Source organism: Glycine max, chromosome 18 (assembly GCF_000004515.6).
Source record: "Glycine max cultivar Williams 82 chromosome 18, Glycine_max_v4.0, whole genome shotgun sequence".
Classification (NCBI taxonomy): domain Eukaryota; kingdom Viridiplantae; phylum Streptophyta; class Magnoliopsida; order Fabales; family Fabaceae; genus Glycine; species Glycine max.
In genome coordinates, this window is record NC_038254.2 from 44,560,997 (window position 1) to 44,572,886 (window position 11,890).

The following is an 11,890-nucleotide window of genomic DNA, read 5'->3' on the forward strand; positions in this document are numbered from 1 at the left end:
ACATAATGACGCAGAGATGCTACTTCAAATAGTTTTCTGTTTTTTGAGAACTATACTTCAAGAAAACAAATGCATCCTCAATTTTTTCCTGATCCCAACGAATTTCATTCAGTTCATACTAATTGTGGCATTATATTTATTCCATTGTAAGAATTTACATAATAACTTGGAAAGAGATAATTATATAGTGACAACTGTGGGATGGGACAATGACTGTGCTCCCAATCAAGGACAATGAAATATAAATGTCATAAATTATTGTTGTATCTTCACTTTATGCGCCTTTAAGCATTAGCACAGATTCAACAGGTCACCTTTTTTTTTTAGAAACTAACCTACCACTTAAATGTCATAAAATCATAATCATATTGCTAAGTGAACAAAGGATAAAAATTAGCATTTCTCACTCAACGCTATCGCCGTCAATAGACAATTCAGTTGTGTAGTCTTGAATAGAATTTCACAATCGCTGGTAACTACAGGCTAGATAAAAGTAAGAAGACCAACGATAGGATTCAGCAAACTAGTTATGAACAATTCTTTCTATTATGGGTCTCAAGATTATCAAACTTGAGAGAATTTACGTAAATTCATGAAAGTTTCAGAGACTCGACTCGTAGACTCAACTACTAAACTCGTAAAAGTCTACTTCATATAAAAATAATAACAAAATATCTATAAATAACATACTAATTAAACATTTCAACAATATAATAAAATAAAACAGTACATCATAAAGTTCAGAATATTTAAATAACCAAGTCTATTAATAATACATCACCACTAGACAATAACTTGTAGAGGTTATAGTAATGATAAATTATTCTCTTCGAGAGTTTGATGTTATTAGAGAACAAGAGTTTGATATTATTAAATATGAGAATTTTGTATTTGAGAATAACGCGCTAAATGAAGGTATGTTGAATGTTAAAAAGAAAGAAAACAATAAAAAATGACTTACATTTTGTCTAATTTTTTTAACTTGCTAATTCGTTGACTCAATGGTAAACTCGAGAGTCTACCGTGTTTATTTAGAATTTATAGAGTTTACCTAGAGTTTACTAAAAAAAGAATTTACTCAATAGTCAATTCGCAGAGGATAAGTCAACTCGTAAACTCGAGAGTTTGATAACCATGGTGGATCCTCCTTAGATGAAGTTGAACTTTTTTATTTTTGGAAGTGTGTATGGCATGGGGGAGTTCTAAAAGCTTTTGCATCGATTCTTCGTTGGTGCTGACAAGTTCCTAATTGACTATCACATTGAGTTCGAAAATTTGTTCTTATTTAACTTCGATTGTCAATTTAAGAAATAGATGAATATCTAAGTAAGGTTTGGTCCTGCTTTTCATCATCTAAACTTTATTTGTTACTTTTGTAAGTTATTTAGGTTGAACCTATATAAGTATTCTTTGACTCAAGTAGTCAAGTTAGTATCAATCAGTTGTCATCATAAATTCCACACAACTTCATGTTGTTGTGAAAACCAACACCAACCATGCTCAGTTTTGAAATTGTGATCTACCAGTGTTGTTGAAAAAGACCAATGAGATTTTGGAAAAGAATGATCCAAAAATTGAAATTATGGAACAACACGATCAACAATGTACTATCTGACGAATAACAATATTGAAATTGAAATAGTAAAAAAAATTATTTAATGATCCTGTAACAAATTATTATTTGGAAAACAATATTTGGTACAAAATGCAAAATAAACTTTGCTCTTTTTTTGCCTCATTTACTGTGTTTTGCCAAATGAAATGTCAGCTATAAATAACACAGATTGATTGGTCTTTCAGTTCACAAATTTCCCCATAAGGATTTTCAAGCAGGCTAGGCCACACTTAAGAAGTCAGTAAAGAATATTAAGGAATATGAAGTCAAAATGAAAAATACAAAGGTGCAATATAGAAGATAATTTCAGAACTGCGGCATCACTGAAGAATGTAATGCATTAGGAATTGAAGAGTGAGAGATAAAGAGAAGAAAGGCCATAAGAAGAAATGTCATATTACACTTACCGAAGAAGATGTTATAAAGTCATCAGAATACTACTAAATCTTCGTACAATACATATAACAGCCGTTTTCAGCATTACATATACCATTATACATACTCCTTTATAGGTTAACTGTCCTAGAGCATAAGCATAGAAAAGTACTCCTCAAACTCTTGATCAATTGTTGGTGGTCTTGAGCTTGATTGAGCTTCTGCATTGAAAACATTATTATATGTTAGTAATAGCTAAACAAAACTTCTTTATTAAATGCAGGTAACCTAGAAACTAATTTCACGAGTGCTAGCTTGTTTCAATCTTCATACATATTAACTGTCTAGAACATGTAGAATACCTTGATTTACATTCCATCTTCCAGATGAAAGGACATACACATTAGAATTCGCCCCACTGGAGTAAAGAAAATCTTCGAATTCCTTCTCGACAGGGTACTCATTGCTGTCTTTAGCATCTTCTGAGCATTCATGACCTGAAAAGCTTCCTAACCCCTGAAGGTGTTCCTCATGATTGATCAAAGCTTGTGCATTGGCATCATCATAAGGTGGAATGCATTCGCTATCAACAAAAGCTTCCTCATCGATATAGCTTACCCTATTTACTGTTGATACATCCAAAAGTTAGTGGTTACTGGTCACCCTTGGCACTATCAGCATCATCTTATTCATACACTTGATTTTGTACCCTTTCCTTTTACACAACCTTTTTATGGAAAACAAAATGGAGTAAAGAGGGTGAACTCTCTCTCCTTTTGCTTCATAAAAGTAGGTGTAAAAGGGAAGTGTAGAAACCAAAGTGTAAGAGTAACATTTGTGTAACATCATAGTCAATCCCAATCAACCAAAGAAGTGGAAGGCCTACCATATAAGTATGAATTTCCGCAATCTGCCTCATGCTTGGATTCTTCATTTACAGAAATGGCAGTATCACAGTCTTCCATAAGACTATTGCTGTCTTTGGCAGATTCAGGTTCCGAGCTTTCAACTGTGTGGTTATGCATGCTCTCTAAAACTGGATTCTCATCAAACACTGAAGCATGTGCAGAGGAGAAACTTCCAACCCAGCATCTATGTTTAGGTCTAAGCAAATCCAACTGATCAGTCTGTAATTTTCTTTTCTTTTTCCATTCAACAATGCTAAGATTGTGCATTTCATCCACCTGGAAGCTGAAAAGAATAATAGAAAAATGTCAGAATAAAAGAAAAGGGCAAACATATCAGGACAAGATATTAAGTGTCAGAAGACCCTTCTCACTCCACACATAAAGAAAAGGACATAATTAAGCCAGGATATGAAGAAGGACGATTATTCAACTAATATGTTACTCGGGCTAATCTTTGTGGGATAATTTCTTCATTAGTATATCCTCTGCTCAAGTCAATGAATCAAGAGTGAGCAGTGGCAAAACAGGATCTAAAATCCCATTAGTTTATTCAGTAACTTCTTTGTTTGGAAAAAGGAATAATAGTAGCTTCAACTAGAAAAGCATATATTTTAACTAATCTCTCACTGTTCAAGATGTCTGGATCATATGTCACATAATACACTAGATCATAATCAAGTTGTGTCTGAGCAACATGGGTCAATTTTTCAGTCCATTATCTAATTTGTGTCACAAGGGAAAAGCTCAATCATTAAGCATTTTAAAGAACAAATAACACAGCACAACACAAAGACTATATAATATGTAAGGCAAGACATGATCAGTTCCTTGTTAAGAATGGGTTGACAAAAGAAAATAAATTCCATCAAAGTACTTTTCATGTGTATAAATGGCATTTCTAAAAATAAGCTTATCTCATTTATGGGAAAGGGCTTTTGTTGTTGTAACATAGTTCTTATTAATTTTACAGATGTTTAGGCATTTTCAGTGGTCCAAATAAACTGCAAACAGAAATGCATACTTTGAATGTAAAAGCAACCGACCAGATTACAATGCCTTGTGGACGGTTTTTAACATGGTTCTAGCTGTATACATTGAAGAATTTTTTAATAAAACAATGATATTTTGCAATACTTCATGTAATATGGTGTCACAATCTAAACAATATTAAAAGGAGGCAATTCAAAGGCTAAGTTCGTTACAGCAAAAAATGCAGAAAAGAAAGTACAATTAAGAGTGGAGGAGACCATTTTTAGATTATATAGCATGTTTCACACAGCATAAAACAAATTAAAATTTTCCAAAAAGCTGTTCCTGTTTTCCTAGAGAAACATTCTCAACTTACAAATAATCAGCAGAGAAAAGGGAATCTTTTACTCAAATGTCTAATAATTTATGGAATTTAAATTATGGTTGAGGATTGACTTTCTGAAGGTTCTCATGATAGAAAAATAAACACCATATAACGCAAGGCCCAAAGAAGAAAATCCCATATATTATGTGCCAAAATGCAATCCAAACACTTACATCTACCGACCAAAGCACATAGTTGCAAGCCTAATACTTAACACTTCAAAGCAATTTTACATGTTTTGACTGTTTCAGGTACAAACCTTTAAAAACAGGCTACAAATTAAAAGAAAAATTGTATTTTCTTAATTATTTATAAAAAAAAATAGACAATGAAATTAGAAATGTGTAACCAAATCACTGGTTTTATTATAGGTTGGTCCGAGTGAAATTGGACATGGATCCCTTAGATAAGGTTTAAGGTTTGACTGATAAAAATGTGTTAGGAGAGAAGATGACCAACCAGATTCTCCGGCACACATTAGGTAAATGATTAACACTTATAAGATGCTAAAAAACATATCACGACTTTTTTTTGGCTAAATATCACTGACCTTATCTAGTTTAATCAAGCAAAAAAAAAAAAATTCGCTTGAAGTAAACTAGCGGTGTGTATAATTGTGTTTTCGGTTTTTAATTTTTCAAATTTATTTTATAAAATAACTTTCAAAAACTAATATTTAGTGAGTAAAGAATGAAGAAAAAGATGGGAAAAACTTCAAAAAAAAAATAACATTATTAAGAGATGTTCTAATTTTATTATTTAAAGAAATACTTTTACCAAATAAGTTTTTTAAAGCAAAAATTAGTTTTAAAAAATTCGAAAAAAGAAACCCTAAATCCCCAACTTTCAGGCGAATTTTCCATACTCAGCTACTGACATAAGCATCATGGTTTTAATAATACCATAATTGATAATTGATAAGAGCAACGGTAGCATCCAATCCATAACATAAAAAATGAGCCCTTCTGCCCCCTTCTTACCAAAAAAATAAAATAACATATAGCATAAAATGCAGAAATAGGGTGGAACAATCAGTGATCAAACAGAGCAAAAACGAGAAGAGAGGAAAATCATGAAGACCCAGATAGATAGTGAAACCTGTCAACTTGAGAAGGGTTGTTCCTGCTTTCCTCCATCTGGATCTGGAAAACCAAAGACTGATAAAAAAAACAAAACAATCAAGAAAACAGAATAATAAAGACAGGTTTTTAGAGCTGAGCCTGAGAGAAAGAGAGAGAGAGATAAAGAACCTCTTAAAAGAAGTTCACTTTAAGGATGCCATGCTGAGTATATCGGAGAATATGACATCCACACCCTCCATTGTCTCCTTCTTGTCACTGCCCATATACCCATGGCGCGTGCATAAAGAAGTTAACTAACTGACTCAAAATCAGTTTACCATAGGTAATAAAATGTATTTTCTAGTCCATTCTTTTTAGAGTTTATTGCTAATAATATATTAATAATATAAAATAATTTTATAGTATTATTTAATTATAATTTATTGATATAACTTTTAAAATAATTATAATAACAAAATCAATAAATTTATCTTCCATACATAAGTTTTCTCTTCTTTTTAACCTATATAATTCTTTTCTCACATAATTATGTTTCATACACTGTTTGAATATAAGCATCTTTTTTTCAAAAAAGTTCAAATGTTAATTCACCTTAATTTGAGAAATTACTATATTATGCTAAACTAAACTACATCAGTTATAAGATATATTTTATTAAGGTTACAATTTATTAAAAATTATGTATTTGTTACATAAATAGTAAGAACTATAAATTTTTAAAATTTTAAATAAATTTGATTAATAAAAATATATTAAAACAAAAATGTTAAAGAATTTCACGTAATAATACAGTTTTAATTCTTTATTCTTTTTTGTTATTAGTAAGTTCTATGTGAAGTTTGCCATGTGTCCAAAATTATAATCACATATTAAAAGTTACTGATGATTTCATGTTTTGAGTTTTTAATTATAAATTGAAGGTAATATTTTATCTTAAAATAGATGAACATAGGTGAGAGATAATTAATTAGTACTAAATAAAAAAAATCTGGTGGGAGAATATTAGTTAGTGCAAAATAAAAAGAGTCACATATATTTTTAACTAAAACAAATTACAATCACATTTATCTATAATTTTTTTATATAAAAAATCGTGAAAATAACTACAACTTCAACCACAACTTAAAAGTTTGATTTTGTGCAAGTTTTAATAAATGAAAAATATACCTAAGTAATTTAGTTATATTTAAGAGCAAAACATATATTTTAAAATATATCATTAAATGTATTTAACAATTTTTACTCTGCCCGACACTGATTGGTGGCAACTTGTGAAGATGATGGCACGTGAGTTTATGCGCAGTGTGAGTGAGTGAACGAAGAATCACTCGGGTCCCCCATGTATGCATTCTGACTTATCTGCAACCTGTGATCATAGGAAATTTGCTGTGCCTGTACCATCCTCTTATTTAAATAATGCTACATTTTGCAGCCAAATCACAATAATTACTAATTAATTACAAGCCTAACTTTGAGTTTATACTTTATACTACAGAGGCTGGTCCAAAATTCTTCTATGTTTAAGATCATACAAAATCACTTTTTTGTTTTTTTAATATCTAACAGAGATATATAATTATGCAATTATTGGAGATTAAAAATATGAAAATGTTGATGTAGAGGTCTATCATTATCTGTTCATAGATCAAACGATTCTGTTAAAAATAATTGTGTTAGTTTTTGTTTATAATAATACACTCTTTCAGTTTAAGGGAAATGAAATTTATGATAACTTGCATAAGATACACAAATTCTTTGATAAAGGAGCTTTGGTCCTTTAAGAATACCGTAGTTGGCAAAAGAGAATGTGTTACAATTCAAAGTATAGATAACTGAATACTGTAACCTACATACAACTCTCCCACTAATAATCTTTCTAACTAGAGTGATCACATAAGAACAGAAACAACCATAACAATCTAATTGCCCCAAACATTCTTTTTTGGGTACAAAGGAAAGAAATCCCAAAATTGGAAGATGTGGACAAAACTGAAAACAAAAGGCAGGAGCAAATACTTCCAAATGTAACCCCAAAAATAGACAAAGAAAAGCAAAACATTAAGGTTGTCGATCTTTTCAACATTTGGGAAGATCAGAGGGTGGAGGTGGCAGCTTCTGATTGCGCCGTTTACCATCTTGGACTATCCATGCCATTTTCAATCCCCAACTAGTGTGCACTTCAAGGTGGCAATGCATGAACCAAACACCTGTTCATGTAAAACCAGCAAAACAATGTTACAAACACTAACAATGAATCCAACCGAAAATCCAGAGTATGGTACTTTTAAGAAAGACTTCGTGTTAGATTAATCCTCCTTTCATATTGAATAATTGATATTAAGGTAGTTTTTCAATGATAATTCCTGTCCTCAATGTGATTTTTAAAGTTTCTCCAAATCAATCTTCTATAAATTAAAGAAACAGGTGTCATGAACTATATCATCAAAGAAGAACTAACTTAATGTTATCTATGAATAGATGTCTAATATGATATTAAATATATATTTTCTAAGCAAACAAAATTGATAAATGAGTTTAATTTATATGCACCATCTGGTATAAAAAATGGGTTGTACATTCAATTAATTAGAAATTATTAATGATAATATGTGGTTAGAAGATGATTAACCAATCAGAAATAATTGACGGCAATAATTTGTGATTGGACAAGAGTACATTTGAATTAAATTCAAAAAATAAATATATACTCTTTGTAATTGTATATAGTACCCACCTGGATTGTCAGCAAGAAAGCGCACAGCAACCCACCCACCAGATGGCACACCAGCAGTGTTCCTCTCAGCAGGGTCAACCAGGTTGAACTTTTTGGGGTCCTTTTTGGGGTCAAAGTTTCCATTTCCTTGGCCAACAATGAAGAAGTTGAAGCCATGAAGGTGAAGAGGGTGACTCTCAGCTCCAATAATGCTTGTGTCCTGAAGTACCAACTCCACACTGGTGTTGTATGGCAGCACCACTGCCTTAGTGCCACTACTCACAAAGATATTGCTTGGTGGAGTGCCAGTGTAGTTGAACTTGAAAGGAGGGTTAGCAGGGAAATCAGTGGTGTACACTCCCTTGGACTTGTTGAAAAAATGTGCTTGGAGTAAGGCAATGTTTGGTGTCACAAATGTCACATTGTTAACTGCTGCAGCTACCCTTGTGTTGTTAGGCCCTTGGCATTGTTGGTTTTTTGAGCACTGGCTTATTCCTAAGCCAACAGTGAAGAAGAAGCGCCTGTCCACGGTTTTTGGAACTTTTGCTGGGAATCTTGCACTGGCCAAGCTACGAACCTTGTTGTGGAAGTTCATTGCAAAGACAGTGTCATTGAATTTAGGGAACACTGCTCTAAGAAGTGGAAGCTTCTTGGTGTTTGACTTGCTGCTTGCAAGTGAAGGTTTCTTGTACTCAAGGAACCCTGTGGCTGTGGTGTTGTCAAAAGCAGCTGGACCTGTAGCATAGGGCCTTGTGGATATGGCAAATGTGGCATTTGGTGCCTTGGATTTGGCCTTGAGAAGGACGTTGACGGTTTGACCAGGTGTGATCAGAACAACCTTTGTGCTGAAGGGCTTTACATACACCGCATCAGCTTCCACCATGGTGAGGGTGTGGTTGGCTATGCTGAAGAACATTTCATCATTAAGTGCAGCGTTGATCAGACGAAGCAGATATGTTTTTCCAGGCTTCACCTTGAGCTTGAATGTTTCTGAAGAAATAGACAATTTCACTTAATCGAATGAAACCAATCAATATATTATCAAGAATTGAAATGTTTGTGCTTTTCTTTAGTACTGCTTTTAAATTTAATTTCAATGCATTGTCAATCAATCAGAAATCATTTTTAGTATGACTTTTAAGATAATTATTATAAAAAAAATCAACAAACTTACTATATATGACAATTTGTGATTGAATGATAGTTTAAAAACTATTTAAATTTTGTCTGTGCATAGATTATTTACTATTTCTTTACTATATTCTTACCTTTGGCTGCGCAGTTGGAGACAGGACCGGGAAGACCATTGATAGTGTGAGCATCTGAGACATTTGGTGCCAATCCTGTCTGCATTGCTTGATTTATAACAGCTTCTGTGTCTGCTTTCCACCACTCCCCTGCCATTTTATTCAGGTTTGCATATTAGAGAAAAATCTAAAGATTCCAATATGTAGAGATCATATATAGTACCACTAAATTCCATTATGTGGTTTGGAGGATCTCAACTTACCCAATATGATGGGGACTTCTCTGAAGGGTTGAGGGAATGGGTAAGGGACATGTCTTTTGGGAAGAATGACAATGGGACCATAGAGAGTTGTTCTAAGCCATGAGATATGTGCATGCCACCATAGTGTTCCTCTTTGACCAATGACTGTGAAGTTGTACACAAAACTTTGGCCTGTCTGAATTGGACACTGTGTGATATAGGCAGGTCCATCTGCCCATGCACTTTTCAGTTGGCGAATTCCATGCCTGAAAAAATTAATCAAATGTTGAGAAAATGTTACCATTCAACAATTAATTGCAACAAATTGATTTATAGGGTTTAATTGAATAAAACTATACCAATGAAGGGTAACATTGTATTGAACGTGGTTAACCACTTTAACCATAATTCTGTCACCTTCTCTTGCTATGATTCTAGGACCAGGAAATCGTCCATTGACAGTTACAATGTTCTTTGTTTGGCAAAGCCTTGTGAAGTTTTGCATTTTGATCTGAACAAAAAGAAAAAGGTAAAAAGTATTAGTAAATGTAACAAATTGAATTGAAAGCATCTCATTGTATCAAAAACATGTCAATGGAATGCATTACACATACATTAAACTTGTAGTGCCTAGTGACTCTTGCATGCTTTGCATGTGTTAGCTCCGGCAATATCATCAGCGCACATAACACAACAAACATTGCCCTCATGAAGCCTGGCATGTTGAGATAAGCACAACCCATTTCCCCTTTTTCTCTTCTAAATCTTCTTTTGAAGCTCTTCAACTAGACAATTGAGTTTCTTGTTTTTTCTTTGGATGAAGAGAACAACAAAATGAGGCTGCTTATATAGTATAAATAAAATTAGTGGGATTAGATAATTAGGTGGTTGAAAATGAGATATTACAAACTTTGAATGCCTTCAGCAACAATGTTCTTCCAAACTTGAACCATGCCACTAGCTTGCTAGCTGCTGCCAATGCTTAAGAATATAGAGTACTTTACAAGCCAGATTTTTTTCTTTTGGAACTTCCTCTAACGGTCTAACTTCATTTTCCAAAATGACCCTTGTAATACAAGCAATGGTACATGTAATCACAACTCAAAGATTGGACAATAACAGATTCAAATATAGATAATGCACTTTTCCTCTGTTGTTATGACAATGATTCGTAGTAATTAATAAATTAATCTTCTTTATTAGTGACGGATCCGGGGCCATTTTGGTCAAATTAGATTATCTTTCCTTCCACATTTCCATTTTTTTTATTCGTTCCATATTTCTATTTCTGCACTTTGAGTGAGAAATAAAATAGATAAAATCTGGATAAACGAAAGGGATTGATCATTACAAATTGGGTTTGATGGGCTTGGTTGTCAGGTAAACCTCAGCCTCCTCCTACCGTTAATACTTGCTAATAAAGGAAGAAAGGGAAAGTTGCATGTTTACATCACATTGTTTCGTTAGCTGTGTCGGTTGTTAATTTCATGCTGTGCTAACTCTAACAGCTTTTGATGTTACGGCAAATGCCATTTAGATTTGTCCTCGAAAATTTTCCTTATATTCTCTCGGACAAGCATTGATTTGTATCTATATATTTATCAGAAGTTATTATTAGGAATTTTATAATTCCTAATTAATTAATGTGTACACATATTATATTATAACATTTATATTAGTTATTTATATTTTTTATGTATTAAGTGATTTAATCTAGTTAGTGTATTAAATTATCACTAGAAAATTTGATGTGGGCTTAATGGGCAGAAACTAGTTTGGTCCATTAGGAGATGATGAGAAACCTAATAGGTTTAAAACATGAGACATGATTATGGTCCCTAAGACATCAAATCAAGAAACAAGAAACAGTTTATCCTCTTCTCGTCTAAAGAGAAAACACAGCCCCATAAGGAATAAGGTCATTTGTTGAGAAATGTCATTAAACCAATTGTTTGCGACTATTCAATGGTCAATCATTATGAATCCAAATATTCCTAAAATTCTTCTCGATAATCTAACTTAATGTGTTCCTAGTTATTATTGGTATTTTATAAAAGTTTCCTAAAATTCCAACAATAAAATACCAACAAGTGGTATCAGAGCCACTATTACTCTTAGATTATTGAGATTTAAAGTTATTTGATTCTAATTATACTTGAATTGTTTTGGTTATCTGAATCCTTTTTTTTTTGGAATAACACATATTAATTGTCAGTAAATTCAGATATTGCCATATTGGATATTTGATTTGAATTCGGGCGATTTGGGTCTATGAACGGCTACTATACATATCGCTTCTGACATATATTTGAGGAAGTTTTTTGCGTATGCAGTTCTTATTTTTTTTATTTTTT

At 32.6% G+C, this 11,890-nt stretch overlaps 2 protein-coding genes across 4 annotated transcripts; both read right to left on the bottom strand.

The window, feature by feature from the left end:
• Positions 1 to 1,995: 1,995 nt before the first annotated feature.
• On the bottom strand, positions 1,996 to 5,680 carry LOC100500150 (uncharacterized). 3 transcript variants are annotated; one of them, XM_006601691.3, is made up of 5 exons: positions 5,503 to 5,680; positions 5,351 to 5,409; positions 2,877 to 3,181; positions 2,353 to 2,616; positions 1,996 to 2,211 (listed from the first exon to the last, which is right to left on the bottom strand). In XM_006601691.3, exons 2-5 carry the CDS (start codon positions 5,386 to 5,388, stop codon positions 2,138 to 2,140), a joined length of 681 nt encoding a protein of 226 aa, XP_006601754.1. In that variant the 5' UTR covers positions 5,389 to 5,409; positions 5,503 to 5,680; the 3' UTR covers positions 1,996 to 2,137. The 3 variants fall into 3 exon arrangements, with proteins under 3 accessions (XP_006601754.1, XP_006601755.1, NP_001237561.1); XM_006601692.4 differs by having other exon boundaries at positions 5,351 to 5,394; positions 5,503 to 5,607; NM_001250632.1 differs by lacking the exon at positions 5,503 to 5,680 and having other exon boundaries at positions 2,112 to 2,211; positions 5,351 to 5,422.
• Positions 5,681 to 7,088: 1,408 nt separating this feature from the next.
• LOC100777925 (laccase-17) lies at positions 7,089 to 10,355 on the bottom strand. The gene is made up of 6 exons (XM_003552131.4): positions 10,151 to 10,355; positions 9,896 to 10,047; positions 9,558 to 9,802; positions 9,316 to 9,444; positions 8,069 to 9,037; positions 7,089 to 7,541 (listed from the first exon to the last, which is right to left on the bottom strand). The coding sequence occupies exons 1-6, from the start codon at positions 10,277 to 10,279 to the stop codon at positions 7,411 to 7,413; spliced, it is 1,755 nt and encodes a 584-aa protein (XP_003552179.1). The 5' UTR covers positions 10,280 to 10,355; the 3' UTR covers positions 7,089 to 7,410.
• Positions 10,356 to 11,890: the final 1,535 nt, after the last annotated feature.

Excerpts from the sequence above, each read along its gene's own strand:
- LOC100500150 (XM_006601691.3), bottom strand. The coding sequence starts at position 5,388 with ATGGAGGAAAGCAGGAACAACCCTTCTCAAGTTGACAG. Across the intron at positions 2,617-2,876 it reads CGGAAATTCATACTTATATG|TAAATAGGGTAAGCTATATC; the intron begins GTAGGCCTTCCA and ends ATGTATCAACAG. Across the intron at positions 2,212-2,352 it reads AAGATGGAATGTAAATCAAG|AAGCTCAATCAAGCTCAAGA; the intron begins GTATTCTACATG and ends TTTTCAATGCAG.
- LOC100777925 (XM_003552131.4), bottom strand. The coding sequence starts at position 10,279 with ATGGGTTGTGCTTATCTCAACATGCCAGGCTTCATGAGGGCAATGTTT. Across the intron at positions 9,803-9,895 it reads TACAATGTTACCCTTCATTG|GCATGGAATTCGCCAACTGA; the intron begins GTATAGTTTTAT and ends TAATTTTTTCAG. Across the intron at positions 7,542-8,068 it reads CTTTCTTGCTGACAATCCAG|GTGTTTGGTTCATGCATTGC; the intron begins GTGGGTACTATA and ends TTACATGAACAG.